This window comes from Hoplias malabaricus, chromosome 1 (assembly GCF_029633855.1).
Source record: "Hoplias malabaricus isolate fHopMal1 chromosome 1, fHopMal1.hap1, whole genome shotgun sequence".
In the NCBI taxonomy this organism is placed as follows: domain Eukaryota; kingdom Metazoa; phylum Chordata; class Actinopteri; order Characiformes; family Erythrinidae; genus Hoplias; species Hoplias malabaricus.
The window spans coordinates 28,449,239-28,475,409 of record NC_089800.1 but is presented as its reverse complement, the minus strand read 5'-3'; the positions used below and the strand labels follow the sequence as shown (position 1 = coordinate 28,475,409).

Genomic DNA, 26,171 nt, shown 5'->3' with positions numbered 1-26,171 from the left:
CCTAGATTTTGACCCTTGATATGTTAATTGCAGCGCCTTTAAAAGGAGAGAGGACAGCTAGGAGAGCGCAAACTCCCGCTTAAACAAATCCAAAAGCCCATCTGTTGAGCTAGGTGCATGTTTGTTTGTGAGTGTGTGTACATATGTATGTGTGTGTGTGTGTGTGTGTGTGTGTGTGTAGGCGGATGCAGCTATGAGACAGTGTGTGTGGGCAGGGGAGGAAACATAATAAAGCGCCTGGCTTAAGTTATTAAAGCACTATTTTACAGCTTAATCATTTTTTTGTTTGAGGCTCCAAGTCGATGTGTTCCAGGCTATTTCTGCACCTGCTATTTCCCCCTTCTGTGAGATTTAGCAGCGATCCAGCAGCGCTAATCCGGCTGCTTTTGTTATTGACACTGGGGAAGAAGCCTGCTCGTGGAGCTCTGCCACACATTGTCCTGCACCTCGCTTACACACACACAGAAACAGTCGTCACTGTCAGAGACTGGGTCTCTTCTGGAACAATGCTCCATTTGAGTTGACTACTGTTAGTCTGCAAAGAAACGAATGCACTATAGCTTTGGCCTTTTCAAAGTTTTCTGAGTGTCTGCTTATGTGTGTGTGTGTGTGTGTGTGTGTGTGTGTTTTTACCTCTGCTGCCAATGCAGAATCTCCATTATATACCCAATTATATGCCCTCTTCAAAGTCTACACATTAATTTTCATCGCTTATTATAAGCTGTGTTCTACCGCGTTGTAAACATATGTGTATTCTGGCATATATCTGTTTGTCAATGTATTTATCAAGTGTGTGTGTGTGTGTGTGTGTGTTCTGTCTTCGTTTGGAATGCATGTATATTTTAGCATGTACAGTGCCAGTCAAATGTTTGGACACACCCACTCAGGGAGGGATTCCTTTGTTTTTGGACCATTTTCCACATATTGTGAATGTACAGCACTAGTCAAAATTTGGACATCGTCTTCTTCAATGGTTTTTCTTTGTTTTTGTTTTTTATTATTATTTTCTATGTTGTAAATGAATATGGAAGACATTAAAACTATGAATGAACACCAGAGGTGATTGCTCTAAGACTGCAAGGAAAGCTCAGCTTCTCCTAAAAAATAAGTGATCAAATATATACTGTTGTGTGTACATTTCATTGAATAAATATGCACTACAATGCGCTCAACATTTTTTCAGAATCAGCTTCTTATCACTGGTAAAGACAGTGCTTTAAACAGTGAGGACGCTGAGCGTCCACAGAGTTCAATAGCGAAGCAGCGAAGTGCAGCGAAACGAGACGAGTCATTGGATAAATGCTGGGCTTTATCCCGCCCATCGGACGCTCAGCGTCTTTTGGTATAGAGATCCATGGGAGAATTACATTTTCATTCTAATCTGAGTTTAACCAGAGACTTTCTTAAACCTCTTAGCAGCATTTTCTTTGTTAAAAACGACTAGCGACAAGTCGAGCTTCTATTTCCGGTGGGGTTTTTTGTAGCTGCTTGTGTTTGGAGACTGACTTCTATCACTCTTTCTGATTCTATGGCAGTTTCTGTCCAGCGGGTGCTGCTGAGCCCCTCCACCGTCACAAAGCACTCACAGGCGGACACACTTCACATGGGCCAAGGCCGTTTAAGCAGCCTAGCTCTGCTGGCCATTGAAGGGACAGTAGTTAAGTCCCTGGAAAAAGACGCCTTGTTGGTACGACAGGGTCACAGATCATTCTCTTGAAAAGGAACGGAGGGTAGAATTTATGTATAAGTAAACTGACACATTTTATGATGTAGGCCGAAATTGAGCTTCCCCTCCTTGAAAGACCAGTGAACAGCCCTATTCCACCAATGACTAATGAGAAGAGGTGTCCAAACTTTTGACTGGTACTGAATCTGTTAGTTAGTATGTTAGTTTGTTTTGCTTTTTTTCTGTGTGTGTGTGTGTGTGTGTGTGAGTTTGTGTGTGTGTGTGTGTGCGTGTGTATTAGTGTCAGTAATAGGCTGACTGAGCCACTGCAGTAAATAAGAGAATGGGACACAGTAGGCTGGCCACAATGCTCATCTTCTTCGACCTCCCATTTCAATATGAAGCTCCTCTCTCCCCCCGCTCCATTTCTCTCTCTCTCTCTCTCTCTCTCTCTCTCTCTCTCTCTCTCTCTCTCTCTATTCATCCCTCTCTCACTGTCCCTCCATCAGTGCATCATGGTGATAGATGGGACAGTGGAGGGCTGAGCGCGGCGTTAAAGTTTGTGGGCCATGCAGCCAGCAGTGCTGTGCATAAAAAAAGCAGACAGACAGAGAAAGAGAGAGAGAGAGAGAGAGAGAGAGAGAGTGAGAGAGTGAGAGAGAGATGGATGGATGGAGGGAGGGAGGGGGCGATCGCCTGCAATTGGAAGAATGAGGGAAAGCGAAGGCGTCAGCATTTTCCCTTCCCAGTACCTTTCACTCAGCTCGATTGAGTCTTTCTTATTATCTGACCCCTCTCTCTCTCTCTCTCTGTGCACGCTGACCTGTTAATATTTTACCACCCACCCACACACACACACCCACACACACACACACACACACACACACAAACACACCCTTAGCTGCCTTTCCATTGTCAAACACAACCTCAGTGTACATAATTGCTGACCCTATCTCCAGTGCGAGCAGCACTGAGCTCCAAATGCTCCCCCAGCCATATATCACCAGTAATAGCCAGATACAGGCAAGAAAATGCATTTGGCAGCATCCACATTAAATGTTTCTGAAGTTTTGCCTTACCATTGCATTAACTTAATTTGTTTTCACTGCTCATACACTAATGATTCATTTGTGAGTGCATCCCACACCCTTCAGTTCATCAGCTGAGGTTTAGGGAAGGAATCCTACTAACTCCACAACAGGGAAGAGACCACAGCCTAGGGCTAGGGTCCAGGCATATCATGATCAGTGCTCTATCCCTGTCCGGTTGTCCAGAAGTCCAGGAGAGTCCTTCGCGCTTTCTTAGGGTGGGTAGGATTACCCTCCTTCACCCATCACTCAGCATGATGCTAGCTGTCATTAACCTCTGTGAACTGGCATAACAGGTCTAGACTGTTAGTATTCTCCTACAAGTGTGTTGAGCTTTCCCGTTGTTATATGTTAGCGGCAGTTTCAACAGAAGAGGTGGCATTTGCTAGTCACAGTCTCCCAGCTTAGAGCATGAAATTAATTTAATTTAAATATCCAAATGGTCCAAAAATCGATTTTTTTAAGGTAAAAAACAAAAATTATAAAAAATATCAAGAAAGAAAACAAAGTAAAATGACAAAAATATAAAACAAAATAATAATAATAATAATAATAATAATAATAATAATAATAATAATAATAATAACAATTAAATAAATAAATAAATAAATAAATAAATAAATAGAAATCTGAAACAAGGCTGGGAAAATGTGATTTTATGCAAAGATGATGATTAGACACCATAGACACAGTTTGTCCACTAGGGGCAGCCAAACACACTTGTTCAGATAAGCCCTGCCGCTCTAAATATTTTCTAGAGCAGATTTCCTTTTCAACCAATCACTGACTGTTGATGTCATCGGTGTGGATTTTCTCTTTCTCCAACTACCACTTTAATACAGTTCCCAAAATGGCTGCAATTACTGAGGTAAGACACGGTAAATGTGAATTCCAGTTCATAGTATTGTAATAAAATCACAAGATTATAAGGATCATTAGAAATATCAAAACTACGGATTCTAACCCACTTTTTTTAATGGAGTCTCTTTTAGCTGTATTTCAGGCCTGCTAATCCAAGCACTGTAGCTCTGTTGCTAAGCTAATGTTAGCTTGAGAGTAAACCTGCTCATTAGGGCCTTCATTAATTTATACTGTGGGGAGCACAATGGCCTCAATACAGCTCAGGAAAAGAAGGGTTCAGAGCCAGAAGAATTGCCTTCCATCACACTCCTGTTGTTCCTCTGGGGAAAAAATATTTAGGCTATAAATAGTGGTATTGTAGTTGTGCTTTTGTGTATGGGGACTTGGTTTGGTGATTAACGTGGTAACCTACCACCAGTGGTGGATGCTGGTCTTTCAAGCAGGGGAAGCTCAATTTCGGCCTACATCATAAAATGTGTCGGTTTATTTATACGTAAATTCTACCCTCCGTTCCTTTTCAAGAAGATGATCTGTGACCCTGTCGTACCAACAAGGCGTCTTTTCCAGGGGCTTGACTCGTGTCCTCTCAATGGCCAGCAGAGCTAGGCTGCTTAAACGGCCTTGGCCCATGTGAAGTGTGTCCGCCTATGGATCTTTACACCAAAGGATCGCTGATTCGCTCATTTCGCTGTCAATCAAAAAGGGATTCAGCCTCAGACAGATCATCCAATCATCATGCAGAAGCAGAGCGTCCGGGCCAGCCGAGGCCAGCCCACTGCTCCATAGACCCCCAGAGACGCTGAGCGTCCGATGGGCGGGACAAAGTGCAGCATTTATCCAATGACTCGTCTTGTTTCGCTGCACTTCGCTGCTTCGCTATTGAACTCTGTGGACGCTCAGCGTCCTCACTGTTTAAAGCACTGTGAAACTGCGGGAAAGCCGCGTCTTTACCAGTGATAAGAAGCTGATTCTGAACAAAAGTTGAGCGCGTTGTAGTGCATATTTATTCAATGACATGTACACACAACAGTATATATTTGATCACTTATTTTTTTACATTTTAGGGGAAGCTGAGCTTTCCTTGCAGTCTTAGAGCAATCGCCACTGCCTGCCACACTTGCATAGATACTTTGTGGTAGATTAAGGATAATGGTAGATGGCATGCTAGCAGAATCTGTGCTCGATCTGATTATAGTTTCAGATAGCTAGCTAACATTGTTTCATTAAGTTTGGGCTAAGTCAAACACATGCTCTTGATGAACATTATTCCATTAATATTATTAGAAAGTGGTTTAAAACAAAGTAAAGTTACTCGATCTGGTTTTTATAAGGTTTCATTAAGTTAAAGTGATTATTATTGCCCTGCTATCTAGTAATGAGACCCAGCCTTGGTTTCCTCTCAAGCAACATCACAAGAAGAAATCTGGCAGATCGAGCCAAGAAATAACTTCCTTTTGTCAACAAGTCTCAAATACTGAAAGCTATCCTTCCAATCATCTGTGTCCAAGCTTTCAGCCAGCAGTGGATTAAGATAAATATTGTTTCTCAGCATGGTTTCAAGATGAATTTGAACATATTTGACAAAAAAAAAAAATAGTTAATTGAAAGTTGTGTACAGTGTTTACAAAATGTATACTGCCCATTGAAAAAACACTCTTAAACTTAACCCTAAACCTAAACATACACTCCAAAAGATCAGAGGGAGCAGGATGTTCCTAAACTAACCTTCTTTCACAGCAGTTTACAGCACTGTTTCTGTTTTTGAGCATATTACATAAATTATATGTGGAAATGTTGTATGGATTTAGTGTTTGTAGAGGTTTTACAAACATATCCAGTTTTTTTCTGCTCTGTATATGTATTAGTTTATGATTTCTTGTGGGGTCTAAAAATGCTAAACACAATAATTGTTGCTGGCCAAATACATAAACAGCAACAACTAAAAACGCTCTAAAATGAAATCTGTCTTTATAATGTAAATGATTTTATGTAAAGGCATTGTATTGTAGGGAACTTTCAGAGAATTTCTATTGGTCAAAACTTCATGAAACTCTCACACTGTACAGAGAGTGTCTCCTATTTGCAAATCATGTAGAAAATAATAATGGGAAACAAATAGAGATACAAACAGATTTTTTTGTTATTTGTTTTGGACAGTGATGATATAAACAGTGAAGAAGTGGAGGACAGCATCTTACGTTTCTCAATGCATGCATTTCTACTGACAAGAGACTGTTCTGCTGTTTCTAATGAGCTGTTGGGCTTCTTGCAGTAAACAGGATGAAAGCCCAGAATGGAGGAAGCGCACACAAATCATAGTCATGAGCGGAGGTAATAATGAAGTATTTATAGTTGCAGCTCTTTATGTCTCTGGATAAGTGGATGAAATTTCCTTTCTTAGCAAATGATATGGTGTGAGATCAGCAGGGCAGGTACCTAAAACTACCCAAAACCAACAGCTCATCATATATCACCACTGAGCCCAACACAGCAGGAAAACCATATAAGGACAGGACAAAAAAAGTTACTATATAATTTGTTCAAACTATGTACAAACTTACAAATAATATCATGCTTTACTTAACTGTTTATAGGTTACATATCCATTTATTTATGTATGAGTGGTGTTTAGTTGTTTCTTAGTATTGATTTAATCTACTAAACATGGAGATTATTTTATAATTGCTCTAGGATCTGACACGTTGCCATCGCTACCAAAATTAAACAATTCTGAGCAACACAAGTGTGTTTAGGAAACTTAAACCTGTGTGTGACTGTGGATTCCAGGACAATAGTTCTCCACCCTACAGCCCAGAGTGATATTTACCTGCTCAGAAATAGAAGAAACATGGAAAGTGATTTTCTAATGAGAGCCATAAATGATCATTTTTTGAGTAAAGATTAAATGTATTTTTTCAGAGAATCAAAGAGATAATTGCTAGATCTAACAAATGTCTAGTAGTTGGGGGTGATTACATAGAAAAATAAGATAATAAATTCCATATCATATCTGTCTGAAGAAAAACATATATAGGAATAAGGAATATTGGAGCATTTCTCTTGGTCCGTTCGCCATGATGTTTTCACACAGTGTGTAGGACAGCTAGGAAACTACTAAAAAAGTAACAAAAATAGAGATGAACGTTTTTCTTTGGACATTGATGTGTGTTTATTCATACCATGAATCTGTGGAATTGCCCTTTTTGTAGATTTTTATTATATATATATATATATATATATATATATATATATATATATATATATATATATATATATATATATAATAATAATAATATATATAATGTATATATTTTTTTTATTATATATAATATATATAATGGTTAGCAAATGGTTATAATGGTTAGCAGGCTATGCCATGTCAAAAGTATAGACTTATTGTGAAAATACTGCCTGTAGGTGGTTAATACTGGGGAGTACTAGGACTAGTAGAAGTGAATGGAGGTCTAGCTTAACATCTGTATCAGACTCTTTGTTCACAATAAAATGTCTGAATGCTTATTGGAAATGTTTGAATGGCTTGCAAAGGCCATGATCTGTGGTCTGAATATGGAGCTGAATACATTGATCTCAGGACAATTTGGAAAGCATCTCCATCACTGAGATGACCCCTGGACTGTAGCTTCCCTTTGAACCCATCCTTATCAAACCTGAGTCAGAGAGATGGCTGTATTAAATAGCTGATATTTAGAAGCTCGTTAGTGGTTTTGGGGTTAAACGGAGCCGATTTGGGGATTAGAGATTTTCCAATCTGGCCGTCACAGCTGGTTTTTCCTTATGCCAGACCTGACCCCCATATCAGCACCAGAGTAAGAGGCAGGGATACATATATATATATGTGTGTGTGTGTGTGTGTGTGTGTGTGTGTGTGTATGTGTATACACAGATACATGTGTGTGTTGCGTGTATTAGTGCATATGTGTATGGGGAGTAGTACCAAGCTTTAATGTCCAAATCCCTCTTAACCCAGATAAGCACTTCCCCCACCTGCTCGAAATGATGCCCCTCTCTCTCTCTCTCTCTCTCTCTCTCTCTCTCTCTCTCTCTCTCTCTCTCTCTCTCTCTCTCTCTCTCTCCCTCATATATATATATACACACACAGACCCCATAGGATTAGGAGCTGCTAGACCCCTCAGCCCCCTAACCTGGAGCTCAGGGAAAGACACCCACAGTGATTTCTTTGCCTGAGAAGCCCTGGTGAGCTCGCCCCAATTGCTTCCAAACACCAGAGATTAACGTTTGAACCTGAGCCAGACGTCTGTTTGTCTGATGGCAGTGAAATCAGAGATAGCCAGATTGCTGTAGTGGTGTTGTCCTTGATGTTGTTTGTGCATATTTCAGTACGAGTGTACGTGTCCTTGTGTTTGTGCACTTTTTTTGGTAGAGTTTTGGAACCATCTCCTGTTGTCGGCCTCGTCCAAGAGCCAGACTGGCCCCTTAAACCGATGTTTACAGTTGATGCCGTGCTACTGTCAAGGAACAAACAAGGGATTTTCACCTTTCCCTCCCACTGACTGCTTTTGTTGGTGATGATTCTAGGAGAACGTTTCGCATCGTAATGTGCTGGCCAGGTTTTAATGTCTGAGGGGCAAAACCATGGGCTGAGTTCATTGCAAATAGGGAGCTTATGTTTGAAATGCCATTCAGAGGTAACAATATGGGTGTCTGAAGAGTGAAATGTCATTAGAAACCTCCATTTCTTCTGAATGAGGAGTTGCAAATCCTTTTGACTTGGAGTGGAGGGATACTGATAGAGCGGATGGGGGGTGGTCATGTGTGGAGGCACAAAAATATGTACAGAAATGTTATTTAGTGAACTCTTGTATGATAATGTGTCCCTGAGATGATATTCGTGAAGTCAGAGTGAGACTGAGAGGTGAGTCTTGAGACTGAAATGTGACTCAGAGTCAAGTCTTGTCTATGAGTTGAGTCTCATTTCAGCCTTGAAATTGTAATATTTGAGACAGAGGTAAGTCTTTTGCCTCTGAGTTGAGTCAGTGGCAAGTCTTGGTACTCTGAGACATGAGTCCAAGGTGGGTTTCGAGTGTCTGACATGAGTCTTGAATTTTTGGTATTTGGAGTCTTGAGTGTCAGTATGAATCCAAATTTCGAGTTCTGCTTAAGGTCAGAATATTTTGTTCAACACTGTTTGGATTATTAGGTTTATTTCAATATTTATTTTGATCTTATTTCAGACCCAGTCTGTGCTCCCTTTTAGAATGAGTTGTGGAATAAGCAGGTAAGTGAAAAGCCAGTGAACTTAATTATTAATTACCGTATTTTCCGCACTATAAGGCGCACCGGATTATAAGGCGCATCTTCATTGAATGACCTATTTTAAAACTTTGTCCATATATAAGGCGCACCGGATTATAAGGCGCATACAATAGACGCTACAGTAGAGGCTGGGGGTTACGTTATGCATCAATTAGATGGAGCTGCGCTAAAGGGAATGTCAACAAAACAGTCAGATAGGTCAGTTCAACTTTATTAATAGATTACAACCCAGCGTAGTTTAAGGTAAAACATGTAGTGCAATGTTAATATACCCCACATAGTGGGGGGGGGGGGGGAGACTTTTCCTCGATTCAATAATAATAATAATCACAATATAGTAACACTCGAAATAGTGCAAAGCGATAACAATATATCAATAACTCAACGTTGCTCAAACGTTAAAATCACACAACACACAAAATAAACGCGTAAAGCTCACTTTACTAAGTTATTCCTCTATTCCCGTGTTCTTCTGCGTGACTGATCGCCTTGAGTTTAAACACTGCGTCATATGCGTGTTTCTTAATAGGAGCCATTTTGGGGTCTTTACATAAAAAACAAATGGAAATGAAATATATATACCGGTATATATCCAGCATGAAGTAGGCGGCTGCTTATCGTAGTTGCGAGACCTGGCTCAATATTGGTCCATATATAAGGCGCACCGGATTATAAGGCGCACTGTCGGCTTTTGAGATAATTTGAGTTTTTTAGGTGCGCCTTATAGTGCGGAAAATACGGTACATGCTTGCATCCACATGACGTAACAACAAAACCCGCAATGCAAAAGCTCACTACTGACTGCATTGCATACAGCTTTAGTGTACTTTAAGACTGCTTTACTGATGCTGGGCACACAAGAGTTTCACTCGCTCTGAATCGTTGATTTTTATGATCATTTTCATTCTGTCCTGTGAAACTTCATGTTCTCTTCTGAATACAGACATGAGTATTTTGAGGAACTGACTATTCTCTGATTTATTCTCATTTTTGACTTCAACACAGTGGCCCTAAAACTGTCGTAGAACTGACACCCGAGTCTGAGATGTGACTTTGAATTCAGCTATGAGTCTTTATCTGATCAGAGTTTAATCTGCCGTCTCTGAGATGGGAATCGGAGTCAAGTCTTTCTGGAATCCCTGTGGTGCGGTTTGAACTCACTAACTAATTTCTATGTTGACACATATGATGTGTTTTTCGATGCGGAATATATATGTACATATATAGTCTTATTGGCTGTGGGAGCAGGGGATTTACTAGCTTTCCTTCAGCCAAAAGCATGCATCATTGTGGGCACGCTTTTCTCATTTGGACGGCCCTTCTCAAGTCATTGGCCTGGAGAAATACAAAAATCTCTAAAATCAAAATACATTAGGTTCAGTTGATTTGTATTACCATCAGAGACAAAATCCCTCTTCTGCCGGCTCATGATGAAGCAGGGTAACCGAACATAGCGAATGAGGCTTTTAAAAACAGCAATCTTCCCGAATCAGATGCTATTAAACTGATATGAACAAAACAAAAAGTAGAAATGCCGTGGCAAATCCCTAATTGTGGCTTTGAAGCATTCGAGCAGAGCTTTTGAGCCTCATGCTTACCAACAGATCCACATGTTTCCCTCGAAATCCACTCTAGTGGAGCTCAGGCGGCTGGCTGCGTTTACTCTGGAGGCTTCAGAGGCGCTGACGGCCTCGTACTGTATCAGTAGCACTCGCTTAGCACCAGAAAGAGCAGAGTTCGATTCGAGCCCTCGGGGCAAGTCTCATTATTCGCGCTCATCTAGATGTGCACAGAGCTGCTCCATCTCAACAACAGCACTTAGCTGCACTCTTACAGGCCCCTTAAAGCCATAGCTCGGCAGAAAATCACATTTGCACAATTTTCTCTCTCTCTGCACTAGATGTGGTCAATCTACTGAGGCATGTCTAGTGTCTGGAGGTTGGCACAGATGCTACAAAGCTAACATTGCTAGGACATTTTGGGAGCATTCAACCCTGCAACATAGCATTGTGTTAACTGCTTAAAACAGCTAACAAGTTGTTAATAGACCTCCAATATTTGGCTTATGTGAAACTGGGTTTGTCACAAAAGCATTCAAAGCTAGTGATACATTCTCAAATATTGCTGCACTGCCTTGACTTTTACCAGTGGCACCCAGCTGGAATACAGTCCTCTAGAAGCAGCTCATAGGCTCTCCCAAAGCCAGGCAGTACACTGTCAGAAAAACTGTTATTCAATTAGAAATGTGTTTGAAAATGTGATTAATTTCATACACCCCATTTCATCTCCAGGACTTGATTTATGTTCTTTTATGTTACACAGCTCTATAAAGAAAGATTACAAATATTCACCTTTCCTTGTCTACCTGCTCTACCCTTAAAAGAACATTTTTTGTACTTTTGAGTTTTCAATATTGTACAGCTACTGTATCTTTTTTTCTGAGAATGTGTTTTTTGCACTGGGACAATGTATAACGTGGGTTTTCATTAGAGTGCCTTGGGCGCACACTGTGTATTTTTCAAATCATAGACTACAGTTTCTTCAAATCGGCCACCTCTCATCTCACATTTTTACGTTGCCATGGCAAGACCATTGTCATCCATTCAGTCATTCAATACTCTCTTTCTACAGATGGGATTTGGGGCTTTTTACTACTTTTAAATTGCACTGAAATATAGTTTGTGTTCCTGTACATATTGTCATGGGGATACACATTTCTTGACATTACCCCGTCAACTCAACCTTCCACCCAGTGCAAGTGTTTGTCTGCCCCACACCACCATCCTGCCCCAAATGTTCTCTTTTGAAAACCAAAGTATGTACATCCTGCTTAGTTTCAGACTGAAGGTTAAGCCAAGAGACTGTTGCAGAAGTTGATTGGTTAGTTCTGGATCATAAGGGCCACTTTGTATCCCGTATGCGCTGGGGGATTTTTACCCGTCCGTTCAGCTCTTGGCATTGAGCATGATGATCTTACACGTATGTTGACCAGCTCCAGTGTCTGATTTTATTTAAAGCTTTTTTTTCTTTTTTTTTTTAAACATAGGGCAACCCTGAGTCTAAAGGAGAAAATTGCTGCATGGCAATAGCAGCCAGCGCGGACACCTCAAACTGACAGCCAGACTGAAGGATGCAATTAGCCGTCAAGAGCAGAGGTAGAGCATAAAGGAGGGATTGTGTGTCTACAGAGGTGGGATACAGTTTTGAGCCAGGTCCCTATGAGGCCTCTGAGGGTCAGCAGGGCCTTTTTTTCATTAAATGTGACTCCTAATGAGACACGGTCATTAATGGTTAAGTCCTCCCACTGGACGAGATCATACAGTGGATGCTGAGCCTCCAGCCGCTTGGTTAAACCCCTAACCTCAGAGTGGACTTTTTGTTCTGTTTCATAATGAAAGACGGGTTTGGAAAAAAGCAGAGATGAAAAATGTAGACCCAAGTAAATGCATGCTGTTTATAGACCATCACTAGGTGGTCTCCTCCCATCTGGGAAAGCCTTAGACTAGATCCTGGAACATTGCTGTGAGGAACTGATTGCCTCTAGCCCCCAAGAAGGTACTGATGTTAGGCTAATTCTGAACGACAAAAGATTGATCTGTCTGAAGTAAACATAGTTAAAAATGACCAGAGCATCAGGTTCAAAGTGTTTTTATTAATATTTTTGTGGTAATCTACTGCAAAAACATGGTGCAAACAGTTACTGAATCCATAGAATCTGCTCTTTCCAGAGATGAAAAGCAACTTGCATCTGGAGTTATGAGGTTAGCAAAAGTGGCTGAAATACAAACTCATTTATTACACACAAAATGATGTTGAGTTTAAACTCTCTGTTTAAGTTAAAAATGATTATTTTGGTGCATCGCTCCAGAGCCGTGCTGGTGAACAAGAGCAGTGGAGGAAAAAGATGTGCCTTGACTTGAGTTAAACACTGTCACAGAAACCACATAGATATAGCAATTTACTTTTATTCATTTATTTTCCTACAAATCAGAAAGCAGATAACGGTCCACTGTCCACAGACAACTCTTTACTTTAGGGTAATTTAAGGTGCACGAACGGAAAATGAACCGATTCCCCATTGGGTGAAAAAGCCCAGGCACAGCTCTGTCTTGTAAGCGCTGGCGTCGTTGCTAGGTTACATGTATTTTGCGGAGTGATACCTGAAAGGCTTCGGTCAGAGTGCCATTATCGTGTAATATTGGCAAAACTGGAACGTCTCTCAGCCAATCACATTGCAGGGTCAGAAGCAATAATAAAGCAATAATGCACCAGGGGGAGTGCTTTAACCTGAGATTTTGCCACTGGGGTGCTGTGGTTGTAGATCAGTACACCAGTGCCAATATCTCACGTTATATCACCAATATCAAGTGTATTATTGCTTAATCATACCACAGTTAGTTATTGCCATTAATTATTAGGATTTATTATAAAGAAGGCTGTGAAAAATTATTTGTTTGTTTATCGACCTTCTGTGAGGTAGAATAGTTCCATTTTGTCACACATTCCTTTTTTTCTCTTTTCAGCGAACTCTGGATCTTTAACTTGTGCAATGTTGAACCCGTCCGGGAGTTTTGAACTTTGGTTCTCTCCAGCGAGCCGGTCCGTTTTCACACCAGATTTGTCGGGCTGCATTATTCAGAGCTGCCCTCTGTCTAAATCAAGACAGAAGAAGAGTTAAAATAAAAGTTGATAAATTGTCATGGTTTAACCATTGTTTACAGCAGATTCAGATCGTAGTGATGAATATTATACCACAGTAAATTCTGACCCTGCAATGTGATTGGCTGAGAAATGTTTCAGGAGTACCAATACTACACGATAATGGCATTTTGACCAAAGCTCTTCAGGTATCACTCCTCAAAATTCATGTAACCTAGCAACAATGCCAGTGCTTACAAGACAGAGCTGTCCCTGGTCTTTTTCACCCAATGAGGAACACATTCATTTTCTGTTAGTGCACCTTATTTTGAACAAAGTAAAGAGTTATGGTGTATGGACTCTGCTTTCTTATTTGTAAACAAGTACACCAATGACAGTATCTCAAATTATAACACTCCCTCTTGTGTATTATTGTGTAATCATAGACTAAACTATGCTAAGTTCTCTCTGTTTAAGCTAAAAGTGAGTATTTTGGAGTATCGCTCTAGAGCTGCGTTGGTGAATGAAAGCGGAGAAAAAAGACTTGCCTCGACTCGAGTTAAACACAATCACAGAAACCACATAGAGATTGGAATTAACTATTATTTATTTATAATTTTCTGTTGTTTACAAATCAGAAAGCAGATAATGGTCCATAACACTTTATTCTGTTTGAAATAATGTGTGTGAAAGGAACTAGTTCCCTGTTTGGTGAAAAAGTCCAGACACAGTGCTTTCATGTAAGCACTGGCGCCATTTTCTAGATTACAATTTGCGGAGTGATACCTGAAGATCTTCTGTCAGAGTAATATTGGCATGCTGGGAATGTCTCTCAGCCAATCATATTGCAGGGTCGGAACTAACTGTGATATAATGAACTGCTTTGTGTAAATACTTTGTAATGTTACTTCAACCAAAACCAAAAAATACCACATGTCTATATTTTGTATGGAATTTCTTCTGTTTCCATTGGGGTAAAGGCCTTTTTTCTAAACAAGAGAGAGTGAAGCGTGAGGCTATATTGGATGTTTGTTGTTGAGGGACACTGGAGTGTGTGAGAACATTGGAAGGTGTGTATTCTGCTCTCTAACAGTAGCTGGTGGACCCTGCTGCACTCTCGCCGCCGTGAGTTTTATTGCTGACTTTATTGCTTTCTTTGACCATTCTCTCCTCCCTGCATCTCTCCTGACGCTGTGTGTGTGTGTGTGTTCTCTATTCGGTAAACTAGCTCTGCTCTGGACCCCTCTCTTGGCACTCTTTGCTGTATGCTTTTGCACTCTGCTCTCATTCCGCTCCCTCTTTCTTCCAGTTTTATTATTATTTTTTTAATGTCTCAATTTTTTTTCCTCCCTTGCTCTCTTTTAACTCGCTGTTTTCTCTCATTCGCTCTCCAGCCACCTCTTCCTTGACTCAGGCTGTGGATTTAGTTTGCTCTCATGCTCCTCCTGTCTCTCTTCCTCCTGCTGTTCATTTAACCTTCTTTCACACTCGTCCTGGCCTTATCTCTCCTTCTTGTCTTTCAAGCGCTTTTTTTTCTGTTCCTTTCTTTATTCTCTTTTTTTTTATGTATCCTCCTCTCCCCTGCCAGCACATGTTGGTTATGATGTGGACGGGTGTGTTGTTGCTATGTTCTGTTCCAAGTTGCCTCTCTCTTTTGCTTATGACCAGTTAAAGTGTGTGTGTGTGTGCGTGTGTGTGTGTGTTAACCTTTGTGGCCCCAGACTGTGGTACTTAATGACAAAACAACAGCTTGCAGCTGTTCACATCTGTCCACATCTACTCCCATTTTAGAAGCATTCTCATGTCCTCATGAAACACGACTGTGTGTGTATATATAAAAAATTATATATATATATCACCCAGCATGATCCAATAAACCTAGGTGTCTTTTAAGGTGATTTTTCAGCATTAACCTTTAATAGGTAGATTCAGCCACAGATGGAGGCTAGATTCAATGAACATGTTCACATTTTTTCTAAGAGGCCATACCCAGGAATTGTACAAAATGTGCCACATTTACTTGGCACTCTTTAAAATGTATACTCTTTACATTTTTTTGTTGTTGTTCTTATGAGTTTCTGGAAAGCCCGTCTAAAACATCAACTTTATATTTCTCCACCTAAACATGAACTAAATCTAACTCTGAGCCCCAAAAGGATAGACATGGCATTGTGTCTTTTGTTTAAGACTCTCGTAAACACTGTAGAGTGCTGGTTCTATGATTGTTCTTCAGGCACCTATCAGAGTTTGCGTGTATTTAGGGAAACAGTTCCACCACTGGATGGGAGCTCACTTAGTTCATTCATTCATTCATTCATTGTCTGTAAGTGCTTGTCCAGTTCAGAGTCGCAGTGGGTCCGGAGCCTACTCATAATCACTGGGCGCAAGGCAGGAACACACCCTGGAGGTGGTGTCAGTCCTTTGCAGGGTGACACTCACTCACACATTCATTCACACCTATGGACAATTTTGAGTTACTGCTGGTCAATTTGGATTACTAATGTGTGTTTTTTGGACCGTGGGAGGAAACCTGAGCACCCAGAGGAACCCCACGTAGACACGGGAGAACACACCAAACTCCGCCAGCTCACTTAGTGGTCAATAAAATAACTTTTGACGTATAATAATTTAAAAACATTACTATATCTGAAGGACACTTGACTGAATTATGGAGAACTTGTTGGTTGATTACATGTTGGATGCTGTAAATAAATAAATAAATAAATTAAAAACACAGTGTTCTAACGTTGGCCTGACCCAAAGCCAAAAATGTTGTCCATGAAAAATCTGCCCAAACCTGGATGGAAACAGTCTGCCTCAACATGCTTCTTTAGTACCTAGAAATGTACAAATATTCTAAGCGGACCTCAGGGGGGAGATGCAGAAAAATGTATGAAATTGGTTCTTTAAAAACATTCAATGTCTCTGAAAAACCCTCCTTTCCAACCCCAGAAGATCTGAGCTGCTTTTCTATTTCAAGGCAACTTTAGAAGTGAAGCCGAGTCTCTGTGCTGTGTTCTCCTCCATGGTGAGTTGTTGGAAAGAGAGAGGAAGAGAGGAGGTGAGGCATCCCATGCAGAATCTAGTTTAGCTTTGGAAATGAATTCTGGGTAAAATCAGGAATGCTTAGTATGGGAAATAAGTGCATAGCCTCTGTGCTATTTATTATGCATGGGTAAGCATGTTGCAAGCTGTGTGTCTCTGTGTGCTACTGAGCAAGAGAGTCTGTCTCTGAATGTGGGGTCTGGGTCCCTTGATGTTTAGCTTTGTGAAAGTTTAAAAAAAAAACAGCAGTTTCATTTGTTGGTTGGAAGTTAAACGACCCCCCAGAAACAGTCGATTCAGGTCATCTGACCGGCCTACTGTGAGTAAAGTTAAATTCTGCATCTTACAAGACTTGCAACTCCCCGACTTTTATTCTAACACAATGTAACGGGACAGCTCAACAATCTTGAGGAGAACACCAACTGTTTATATATGTAAGGTCTGCCAATAGATGCCTGTTCTGGCCAGCATTGTTCTCCACCCCATTCTAGAGCAGCATGAACATCTCTGATTTTCATCACAGATGCCTTGTGCAGATGTATGCATAGGTACTAATATATTTTAAAGGTGCAATCTGTAACTTATTTTCTGTACTAAATCATAAAATGGGCAGGGTTTGTCTTCAGAGATTAAGGAAATATGTAAAGTTTATGCACTGGCATCTCTGAGAGCAGTGCTGCAGCCAGTATATTCACTTTGAGGAGTGTGAGTTCCAGAGCCCTTTGTCCAGTGCCCAGTAGAGTTTCCACACCCTGTATAACACGCAATAGAAGATAAATGCAGTGCCCTGCATATATGGAAGCAAGAATTCAAACAGAAGCATTTAACTTTTACCAGATCTAAAAAGCCTTGGCATCCTTCTAAAAATATCAATGTCCAGAGATTTTAAATGAGTTAAATAATGGGAACTGCTGGTGATGTGTTTAAAAAATGGAGACAGCTTAGAGTCCAGAAAGACTACAAGACAGATACAGAGTCGGCTGATTTTCTCCTGAACAGGTAACATCAAGTCAACAAAGAAATTGAGGAACAAGGGTTGTGTTTCCAAAAGTAAATTCAGTCTCTCATATGTAAGGTCTTATTAAGGTGGAACAGAACATTCAAATACGAATCTGTTGAATAATGCTAATATTAGTTTCAAAGCCTGACCCATGTTATGTTGAATTAAATGAGTGAATATGAATAAGAAGCAAACATCTACATGTCTGAATAAGAAAAATAAACGTCTGAAAAAAAGTCAACAAAGAAGATAACATCAGTCTCATCTAGTGAAACATTTAATGTGGAAAAAGAAAGTTGGATATGGAGCTGGTAAACAGTAAACATTTTGGTCGCTTATTCACTTGTTTTGCTTTCTCCAGTGTACTCTCTTAAAGAGAGATAGCAAACAACTCTCTCCATTGTTTTGAATTTGAACTGGAGTACCCATTTTAAACACTTGCTGTCAGTATTGTAGATTGCTGCTTTATGCGTACCTGTGCACTAGGGGCTTCATGCATAGCAGAATGTTTATGAACAATTTGTACTAACTTTTAAGTTGTTGGATAAAGTCCTCGTATTAAAATCATTACTTTGTGAAAGTAAAATTAGTTTTACTTGAGTCATGACCCTGGTTGACATTTCCTGTAAAATATAGATGATACTAATCTTATATATATTTTTTTAAACTGTCATTTTAAAGGAGGGAGAGGTCACTGAACAGTCAGAAGGTGACTCATTGTGCTGGAAAGGATCGGTCGATGTTTATTTGACATCAGCACTTTTACCTTTATAATTGCTCCCCCCTGTTTTCCCAGCCTCCTCCTGTTCCTCCTCCTCCTTGTTCCTTGTTGTTCTTTGGGAAGGAAGAGTCAGGCAGGGAATGCAGGGGAGTCCCACAGGCATCTTCTCCATCTGAGACAGAGAGCATGTTCTGAGCTTGTGTTCTTTTCACCAGGCGAGACAAAGAGAGTCTTCAGAGCTCCAGAGCCAGCGTCGCTCTACAGGTGAGCATGCAAATCCATCCCTCGCTCCACTCAAAAAGCCTCCGATCCCTCCTTTTCCTTTTCTGTTCCTTTCCTTTCCTCTTCTGTGAGAGACTGCGCTTCTGTGTCTCGCTCTTCGAGCTCCCTGAAGACAGGTAAGAGTGAGGCGACGGGGAGTTGAAAGTAGGCCTCTACCTCTCTGACTCTCTCTCTCTTCCTCTCCCCCGTCTCTCCCTCTGTCAATTCTGACTTGACTCCTGCGACAGATAGAGTGAGGGAAGAGATGGGAAAGAGCTGAAGCTGAAGTTTTGCCTCCGCACAAGTCACAGGCACAAAGGGTGAATCTTGCAAGATTTGACGGATCTGGAAAAATAACAGTGAAAAACACAAAGCGTAGGAACTTTACTCAATTCAAGCCAAGGACGATCTCCGTGGGGGTCTCAATTATCATCTGTTTCATGGCTGCAGCTGAGGAGTGCGGTACAGACTGAGTGTCAGTTTGTATTACTGTATCAGTTTGTACTACTGTGTACAAATAAGTCTTGGCTCAGACACGAGGCCTTTGCAGGTGGTGAAGAGGTTCATATAGTCATATCATCGTCCTTTTATTTATTTTTGTGGGTGTTTACTACATAATTTACTACAAAATTTGGACATAGCAGCTGTCCTTCACATTGTGTTAAAATGTGAGGGGGGGGGCAGTGTGGGGGCGAGGTTGGTTTACATTCACTTCCATTGAATGTTTGAAAACATAACTTTTTTTTTCCTTCTGTAAAGTTGCTATTTTGTGTGATACATGTTTTTCATTTGACAGCGACAATAGAATTTCAATGCCTAATGTGGAAACACTAGGTACACAGTTTATCTGGTAGATCAAGGCTTGTTCCTGAGCTAAAAAGGTGCACATTACTATTGGCATTCAGGCTAAAACACAGTCTTATTACTTCACACTTTAAATATATTTGAGTGTAAACGCATTCTCTGAAATAAATTGGCAAGGCAAGTTTATTTATAGAGCAACTTTCATACAAAAGCAATTTAAAGTGCTTTACAGAAGAAACTAAAAGTTCAATAAAACAATTAAAATATTGCAGTAAAAAGGAAATACATAAAGAGTAACATGATTAAATGATTATAAATGATTAAAACCGTTTAAAATGATACAATAAAAGAAAAGAACTAAAGTGCCTTTACAGAATAAAAGTGCAGAGTATTTTAGACTGAGCTGTAAGCTGCTCAAACAGGAATGTTTTATGTCTTGATTTAAAAGTGTCTAAAATCGGGGCTCTTCTAATATTCTCAGTCAGCTGGTTCCATTTATGAGCGGCATAGCATCTAAACACTGCTTCTCCATGTTTAGTTTTCACCTGAGGCAGGGCTAACGCACTAGTTCCTAAAGATCTGAGATCTCTGCTTGGCTCATATCTCTGTAGCAGATCTGATAAATACACTGATCCTACCCCATTAAGACATTTATAGACAAGCAATAACAATTTAAAGCCTATTCTGTAACAGATGGGGGGGGGGGGGGGGGGGCTTTTTTGGAAGTCCAGTTAAGAGACAATTACAGTAATCAATCCTGCTAGAAATAAAAAGCATGGATACGTTTCTCCAGGTGTCTGAGTGGTAATACTATCATAGCACACTGTTACAAGTGTGATCTTAGAAGAATGTGGTACATTCATTCATTCATTCATTCATTCATTCATCCTCTTTAACTGATTTATCCTGATTTATATTGTGGTGGGTCTGGATACTGACCAGAATCTCAGAGGACAATTACAGTTACTGTGGATTATTATAATTTTTATTATATATATTTTTTCAATTATCAACTTAGGCTTTCAAAAGCTTTTCAGAAAATTTAACACTTAATTCAGTCATTTTGTTCCCAACCAACAAAGTGGACTGCTACCAGGACGTGGGTCATTTGATTCCAGGCAGCAACAACTGCTAAGTACTGCGTAGGGTTGAAGAAGTAGCGTAACCACTCAAGTTCACTTTTTAAAAGGATTAAAATTATGTTTTAACTGTGTATTTTTTATCACACTTAATTACTGCAGTTAAAAGACTGAATAATTTTAATATATTGGTCTACCGGGGCACGTCTCCACTTGACAATGCGTGGTCGTGATTGGATATGTGACCCATTTGTTTCTGAATCATAAGCACTCCAACTGGAACAAGAGGACGAACCCCTTGAAACTAAAAAATGAAAGAGGACCGAAGACTTTTTTTTCCTGTCTTTATGGCTAAAAATGAAGACAGAACTCTGAACATTCCACAGTGGACCTAAAAAAGCTGCAGCCTTTTCTGTCCACTCACTGTTTGAGGTTAAGCTTCCTGCTTTGAAATTTGTTGAAACAACTTAGTATTCAAGCAGACACAAAAATACACTGGGGTTGCCTCTCCATTATACAACGCCATGCTATTGTCACCTTGTCCCATGGAAATAGCCCAGGGATCACATCAGTGAGTTAACATTTACGGTAACATTTGTGCTGTTGTGGCTGAAATCCACTGTATCATGACAACAGCAAAATTTCACACCACCCCACACCTTATCTGTTAAAACTGCCGGGGGGTGTCGTGGGTGTGGTTGTTGTGCATAGAAATTTAGGAACCCCAGTGATAAGAAGCTGTTTACAGGATCTCAATCTGTTTGTGTTTGATTTATCAGCAAAACTATTGTCTTCATAGTCCATCCACTCCACAGCTCTGAAAATGAATCAGAGTTGGCTTTTGAAAAATCCAAATTAAGGGTTTAAAATGAAAATACATTTGCATTTGATTAATGAATAAAAATGATATAAAATAAACTGTATTTCTTAATATAACATTCACATGTAGTTGTGATTATTATCATAGAACCTACTATGGTTCAACTCTGCTTTGCAGAGTCAGGAATCTACTGCATTGGATTCATTTCGATGACAGAGAAACACCCACACGATGCGAAGACCCAGATAGCAGACATATTTGGGCCAAATCTTGTCATGTGCACCAAATGTCACAGGTCCACAACACACCTGATCTCTGATAAGGTGAATCTGGCTGAACTGGGTCAAAGCTGTAATTCAAGGGCCAATTTTGGGTCACACATCCATTGCTATTTGGGCACCAATGTGGTGAGAATATGGGCTAGTGGACGTTAACCTAGAGGACAAGCACTATATGAAAAGAGCCTCAATATAGGGTGGAAACACTGGCTCATTATTTTGCATGATGGTGTGTCATTGAAGATTTGAAGAAGTGGACCACAAAAAACACAGATTTAAATATTATTTTTCATGTTGTTTATAAATTACAAATGATTTTGTGCCAATCCAAGTGAGATTTTATAAAATACAAGATTTTTTTGTATTTTATTTATTGATTTAGTTATTTTTTTATATTAAATGCACTGACTATGTAGCATACTTGTGATGTAACCATTGCCTCAGACAGGTGTCAAGCACAAAAAATAGTGTCCTGGGAAGAGGTAAAGCCTAGTTCTGAGCTTGGGGTTAGGAAACTGGGCTTGTAATTGGAAAGTTGTCGGTTCGATCCCCAGGTCACGACTGAAGTGCCCTTGAGCAAGGCACCTATCCCCCAATTGCGGAGAACAAATTCCTCTGTGTGGAAGCACAATGATCAATAAAGTGATTCAAATTTGAATTCTAACTGAATTTGATTTGTTTTTGATAAGAAAACAGTTATCCAGTACTGAGCTTAATCCACATCTGAGCAACCAATCATTGACATCTTTTCCCCTCAGTTGAAGCTGGTATTACAGTGTCCATCATGAAAAAAGGAATATTTTTTTCATTAACCTTTGCACGAATCTCAACTACAGCTCCACTCTATACAGTAGAAGAAAAAGACTGCTTTATGCGCTGTGTATAATTGAAGTTGCGGGCCAACAGAGGGATTTGAGCGGTGGAGGAAAGGCTCGGGTAGCACGGATGTCTGCTCCAATCTGCATAGTCCAGGAGTGGCGAGGAGTGGAGGCTTCATTTTCTGGACATTGCTTGATTTCATGGGGGCTTTCACATCAAATAGGCCCGGGCCAAGGAGCAGTGAGTCGTTTGACGGTGTTATGAAAGAAGCCATTAAAATTCACCTGACGGGGTCATGCTCGACCTCTTCTCTGCTGCCCCGCAATCACGGCCAGTCCTGCCTCGCGCCGGCGAATCAAAATTCAAATCAAACTTTTTCCCCTTTCTGAAAAGCTCGCAGAGAGAGACAAGGTCGAAAACTATTATGAAAGCAGAGATTTGTGTGTGTGTGTGTGTGTGTGTGTGTGTTGTGGGGGTATGAGGTGGTCTGTGTGTGTAGGCTCGGTGGTTGTCGCAGCATGTGCCGCCATCCTTGATAGCGCGCCGAAAGCGTATTGACACAGCAGGCCTGGATCTAAACAGATTACAGCGCCACGGAGCTTTATCTGCCAGGACTGATGTATATTCTGATAGCCGTGGACATATTTCAATTCCAAGTTTATGAAGAGAAGAAGCAGGTATAAAAGTTGACTGAGGGTGTCTTAGGCTGCGTTCGGAGCCATCCATCAGATGCCGTCAGTCTGTGCGTTTTCGGCTTTAATGCGCCGGCTCCTTCTCCTGCTCTTTGTTTATCTTTGTGTATCTCCACGCTTTGTTCCAGCCGGACTCTTTGGCAGCTGATCGAATCTCCTTCTTCTGCCCTTTCTTCCCACATCCAGCCGAATCTTCTGCTGCAGAAGCCTGACAGAGACACAGGAGCCAAACCAAACGAGGAGGGAATAAACACCAACAACATCAACAACAACAACAAGAGAAATAGTTAAAAAAAAAATAAATAACGTCTAATTAATTTCTCTGGCTGCGCGGGTGGTGATATTTCTCCAGCAATTAGAGTGGCTGTTTGTCTCCGGGTCCTGAGGCACAGCGAGGTCAGCCGAGTCCGAGCAACATCTCATTAAAGAGCGACTGAAAAGTGCTGAGTCATTCACCTCCTCCAACTGCTGATGGACCCCCCGGACCGTCTCATGTCCCGCACCATGGCGAAAACACAACAAAGCCTGTGTTTCTGGAAGCAGAGAACAGCTGTGTTCCTTCAAAGGAAGCCAGAGCCAAGCAGCAAGAGGACAGGCAACTTTTCCCAACATGTCCGGGAGGTCTCGCTCGGCCGTTGGCTGACTCGAGGTCAAGAGAATAGCCAGGGTCTGAGCTTTAAAGAGCAGCAAGTCTCATTTTATTTTGATGATTATTTTTCAGTTCTGGCGGGTGCATTACCCTGCAGGGCTTACAGTTTCCCTCATGCCACAGATGTAGGTGGATGGAGTGTTCAAAGACATACCCAAAGATGCTCCTGTTGGACCCTTGTCCTATCAGTAAATGGAGAGATGGACTGCAGTTAGTTTCCTAGTGACCCATTCATTACAGAACCTAGACATAGGGTCATACAGAAGATGGAGTGGTTAAGACTCTGAAAATTTTACATTTTCCTAAATCCATATAATAATCTTTAATATCAGACCTAACTCTGACTAACTCAGAGAATCCTACACAGCAAGATGAAATGAAGTGCTACTCTTGTGCTGTTGGGCATTAGAGGAAGAATAAGGAAGAGGCACAAAGGCAGACAAGACGGATGTGGCAAGGAAAGAAAGGCTCCCGAGTCTGAGTAGGAGTTGTATAGAATCCGAAGGCTCTCCATGCTCTCTGAAAAAGATGGAGCTGCATTCAGAGTCTGGCACCTGGGACAGTTTTCAGACGCAGTGAATAATTGACTGCGAGTTAATTCTTATCAAAGCCCGTTGAAGTGTGACTAATGGACGGAGGAAGATGCCTCAAAGTGCTGGCTCTTTCCTGGTCCTTTTGTTTATTTAGCAGGGAGAATGCTTGGTTTTTAATTAAGTAAATCACTATTATTCCTTCCACGGTGGTCGGTAATGCGAAGTGATTGCAACCTGACCTGAAACCCCGCACGTTATTGGCTTGGAGAGTAGGGAGCCGGAGACAGAGGAGGGGCGAGCCAGGGAGTGTGAAGCACCTTGTAATAGCCGTGATCCTCCAGAGAGCGGCTGCCACGCACGGCTGCGTTTCCGTCCCTCAGCTCGGAGCGGGGAAAATCTCACAGCTCTCTCTCATTACCTCAACTTATTCAGAGGGCTTCCTCGACTTTTATTATCCAGAACTACTGGCCACAAGAGGGAACAAACCTCATAAACTTCTGCATCCATTAGGTTCTGCACTATACTTTCTGTATGTGTGATATTGGCTTCTCCAGGTCTGATGTCATGCAAGATTGGAAGCTTCACTTTGTTAGTGAGTCCTGTGAGAATCCACATCTACAGAAGCCCAAAAAGATAATGATTTCATATGATTTATTTACACTATTCAGTTGAGAGAACTTGTCTTTAAGCCTCAAGTTGTTTCACTTATTATCACATTATCAGGACATGTTTAATATGTTTATTTATTGTATAGATACATGTTGTAGATGCACTGAATATTGGCAGGGACAGGGAATCAATATTTTTGTGGAGATCTGATGAGAAAAAAATAATAGTAGTATAAGTAGTATAAAATAATATCCTCTGCCAGATTGATCATTTGAACCAAGATGATGTGATAGCCATCCACAATGCAGAGTCCAGAAGAGTGTTATTAGCTTTGTTTTTGGGTGTGCAGGGTAGCCCTAGCTTTTTTTTCCAGCATGCAGCAGAATGTTAGCCAATGCAAGCATTTGCTAGTTAACATAACAAAATCTGTTAGTTACTGTTCTCCTCCAAGTGTGTTGAGAGGCAAAGTTTAGATCCTGGTCTTGGAGGAAGCATGTGCCACCAGCTTTGAAGTATGACGTGCAAGGTGTTAGGGAAAGTGAAGAATGCTGCACCATGCCAATTTATGTTATTTATTACTTTATTTATTTTTTGCATATCATAAAAAAATGACTACAAAAATGTATAAATGCTACAATTAATTAATTTTAACAAAACAATTAAGAATGCACATAAATTGAGATATTAGAGGAAAATGCAATAATATGTGCAATTAATATGTATTAAATAAATGCAAAATAGTATTTTTACCCTTAAAAATTACAGATTTAAAATCATTCTGATGCTTCACTGACAGGCTAAAGGAAGAAGAGAGCCTCTGTTGTTGTTACTCCAGCCTCAGCACTGCAAAAACTGCACTATGTAACATTTGGAGGAGAGTAGGAAACCAGCCTCGTCCCTCCCCTTCCCTCCAGATGTTACCCAATGTTCTTTAATATAGTCACAGTATTATTTTACAGCCATATTGTGAATCTCAAGCATCTGTGCAAGTCTATGCTTTTGCTGAATTGTATGCTGTATCTTATCCTCATGTAGGGTGGTCAGTGGCCTGTGACTGGACAGAATGGCTTCAGCATTGCTGGTCCTTCACTCGTGTATCATCCTGTCCTTTATTGACTTACAAGGTAAGAACATGTAATCACTCCTATCAAAGAGAGTTGTACATGAACTTGTGCTGCTGTACTCAAGTGTTGTGTAGGAGTTTTTGGATAGCACACAGTCGAGTAGATCACTGTTCTGCAGGTAGAAAACCCTCCAATTCTGTGAATCTCTTGGAAATTGGCTCCTGTATGTACAGCCTGAGAGCTGAAATT

At 40.6% G+C, this 26,171-nt stretch overlaps 1 protein-coding gene across 1 annotated transcript in view; it reads left to right on the top strand.

Moving 5' to 3' along the window:
• Positions 1 to 26,171, top strand: part of nphs1 (NPHS1 adhesion molecule, nephrin) — a 140,362-nt gene that overhangs the window by 17,688 nt on the left and 96,503 nt on the right. Inside the window, exons 3-5 of the mRNA XM_066682248.1 lie at positions 18,390 to 18,442; positions 18,530 to 18,712; positions 23,196 to 23,353. Of these exons, the coding sequence (XP_066538345.1) occupies positions 18,390 to 18,442; positions 18,530 to 18,712; positions 23,196 to 23,353 (394 nt within the window). The remainder of the gene's footprint in view (positions 1 to 18,389; positions 18,443 to 18,529; positions 18,713 to 23,195; positions 23,354 to 26,171) is intronic.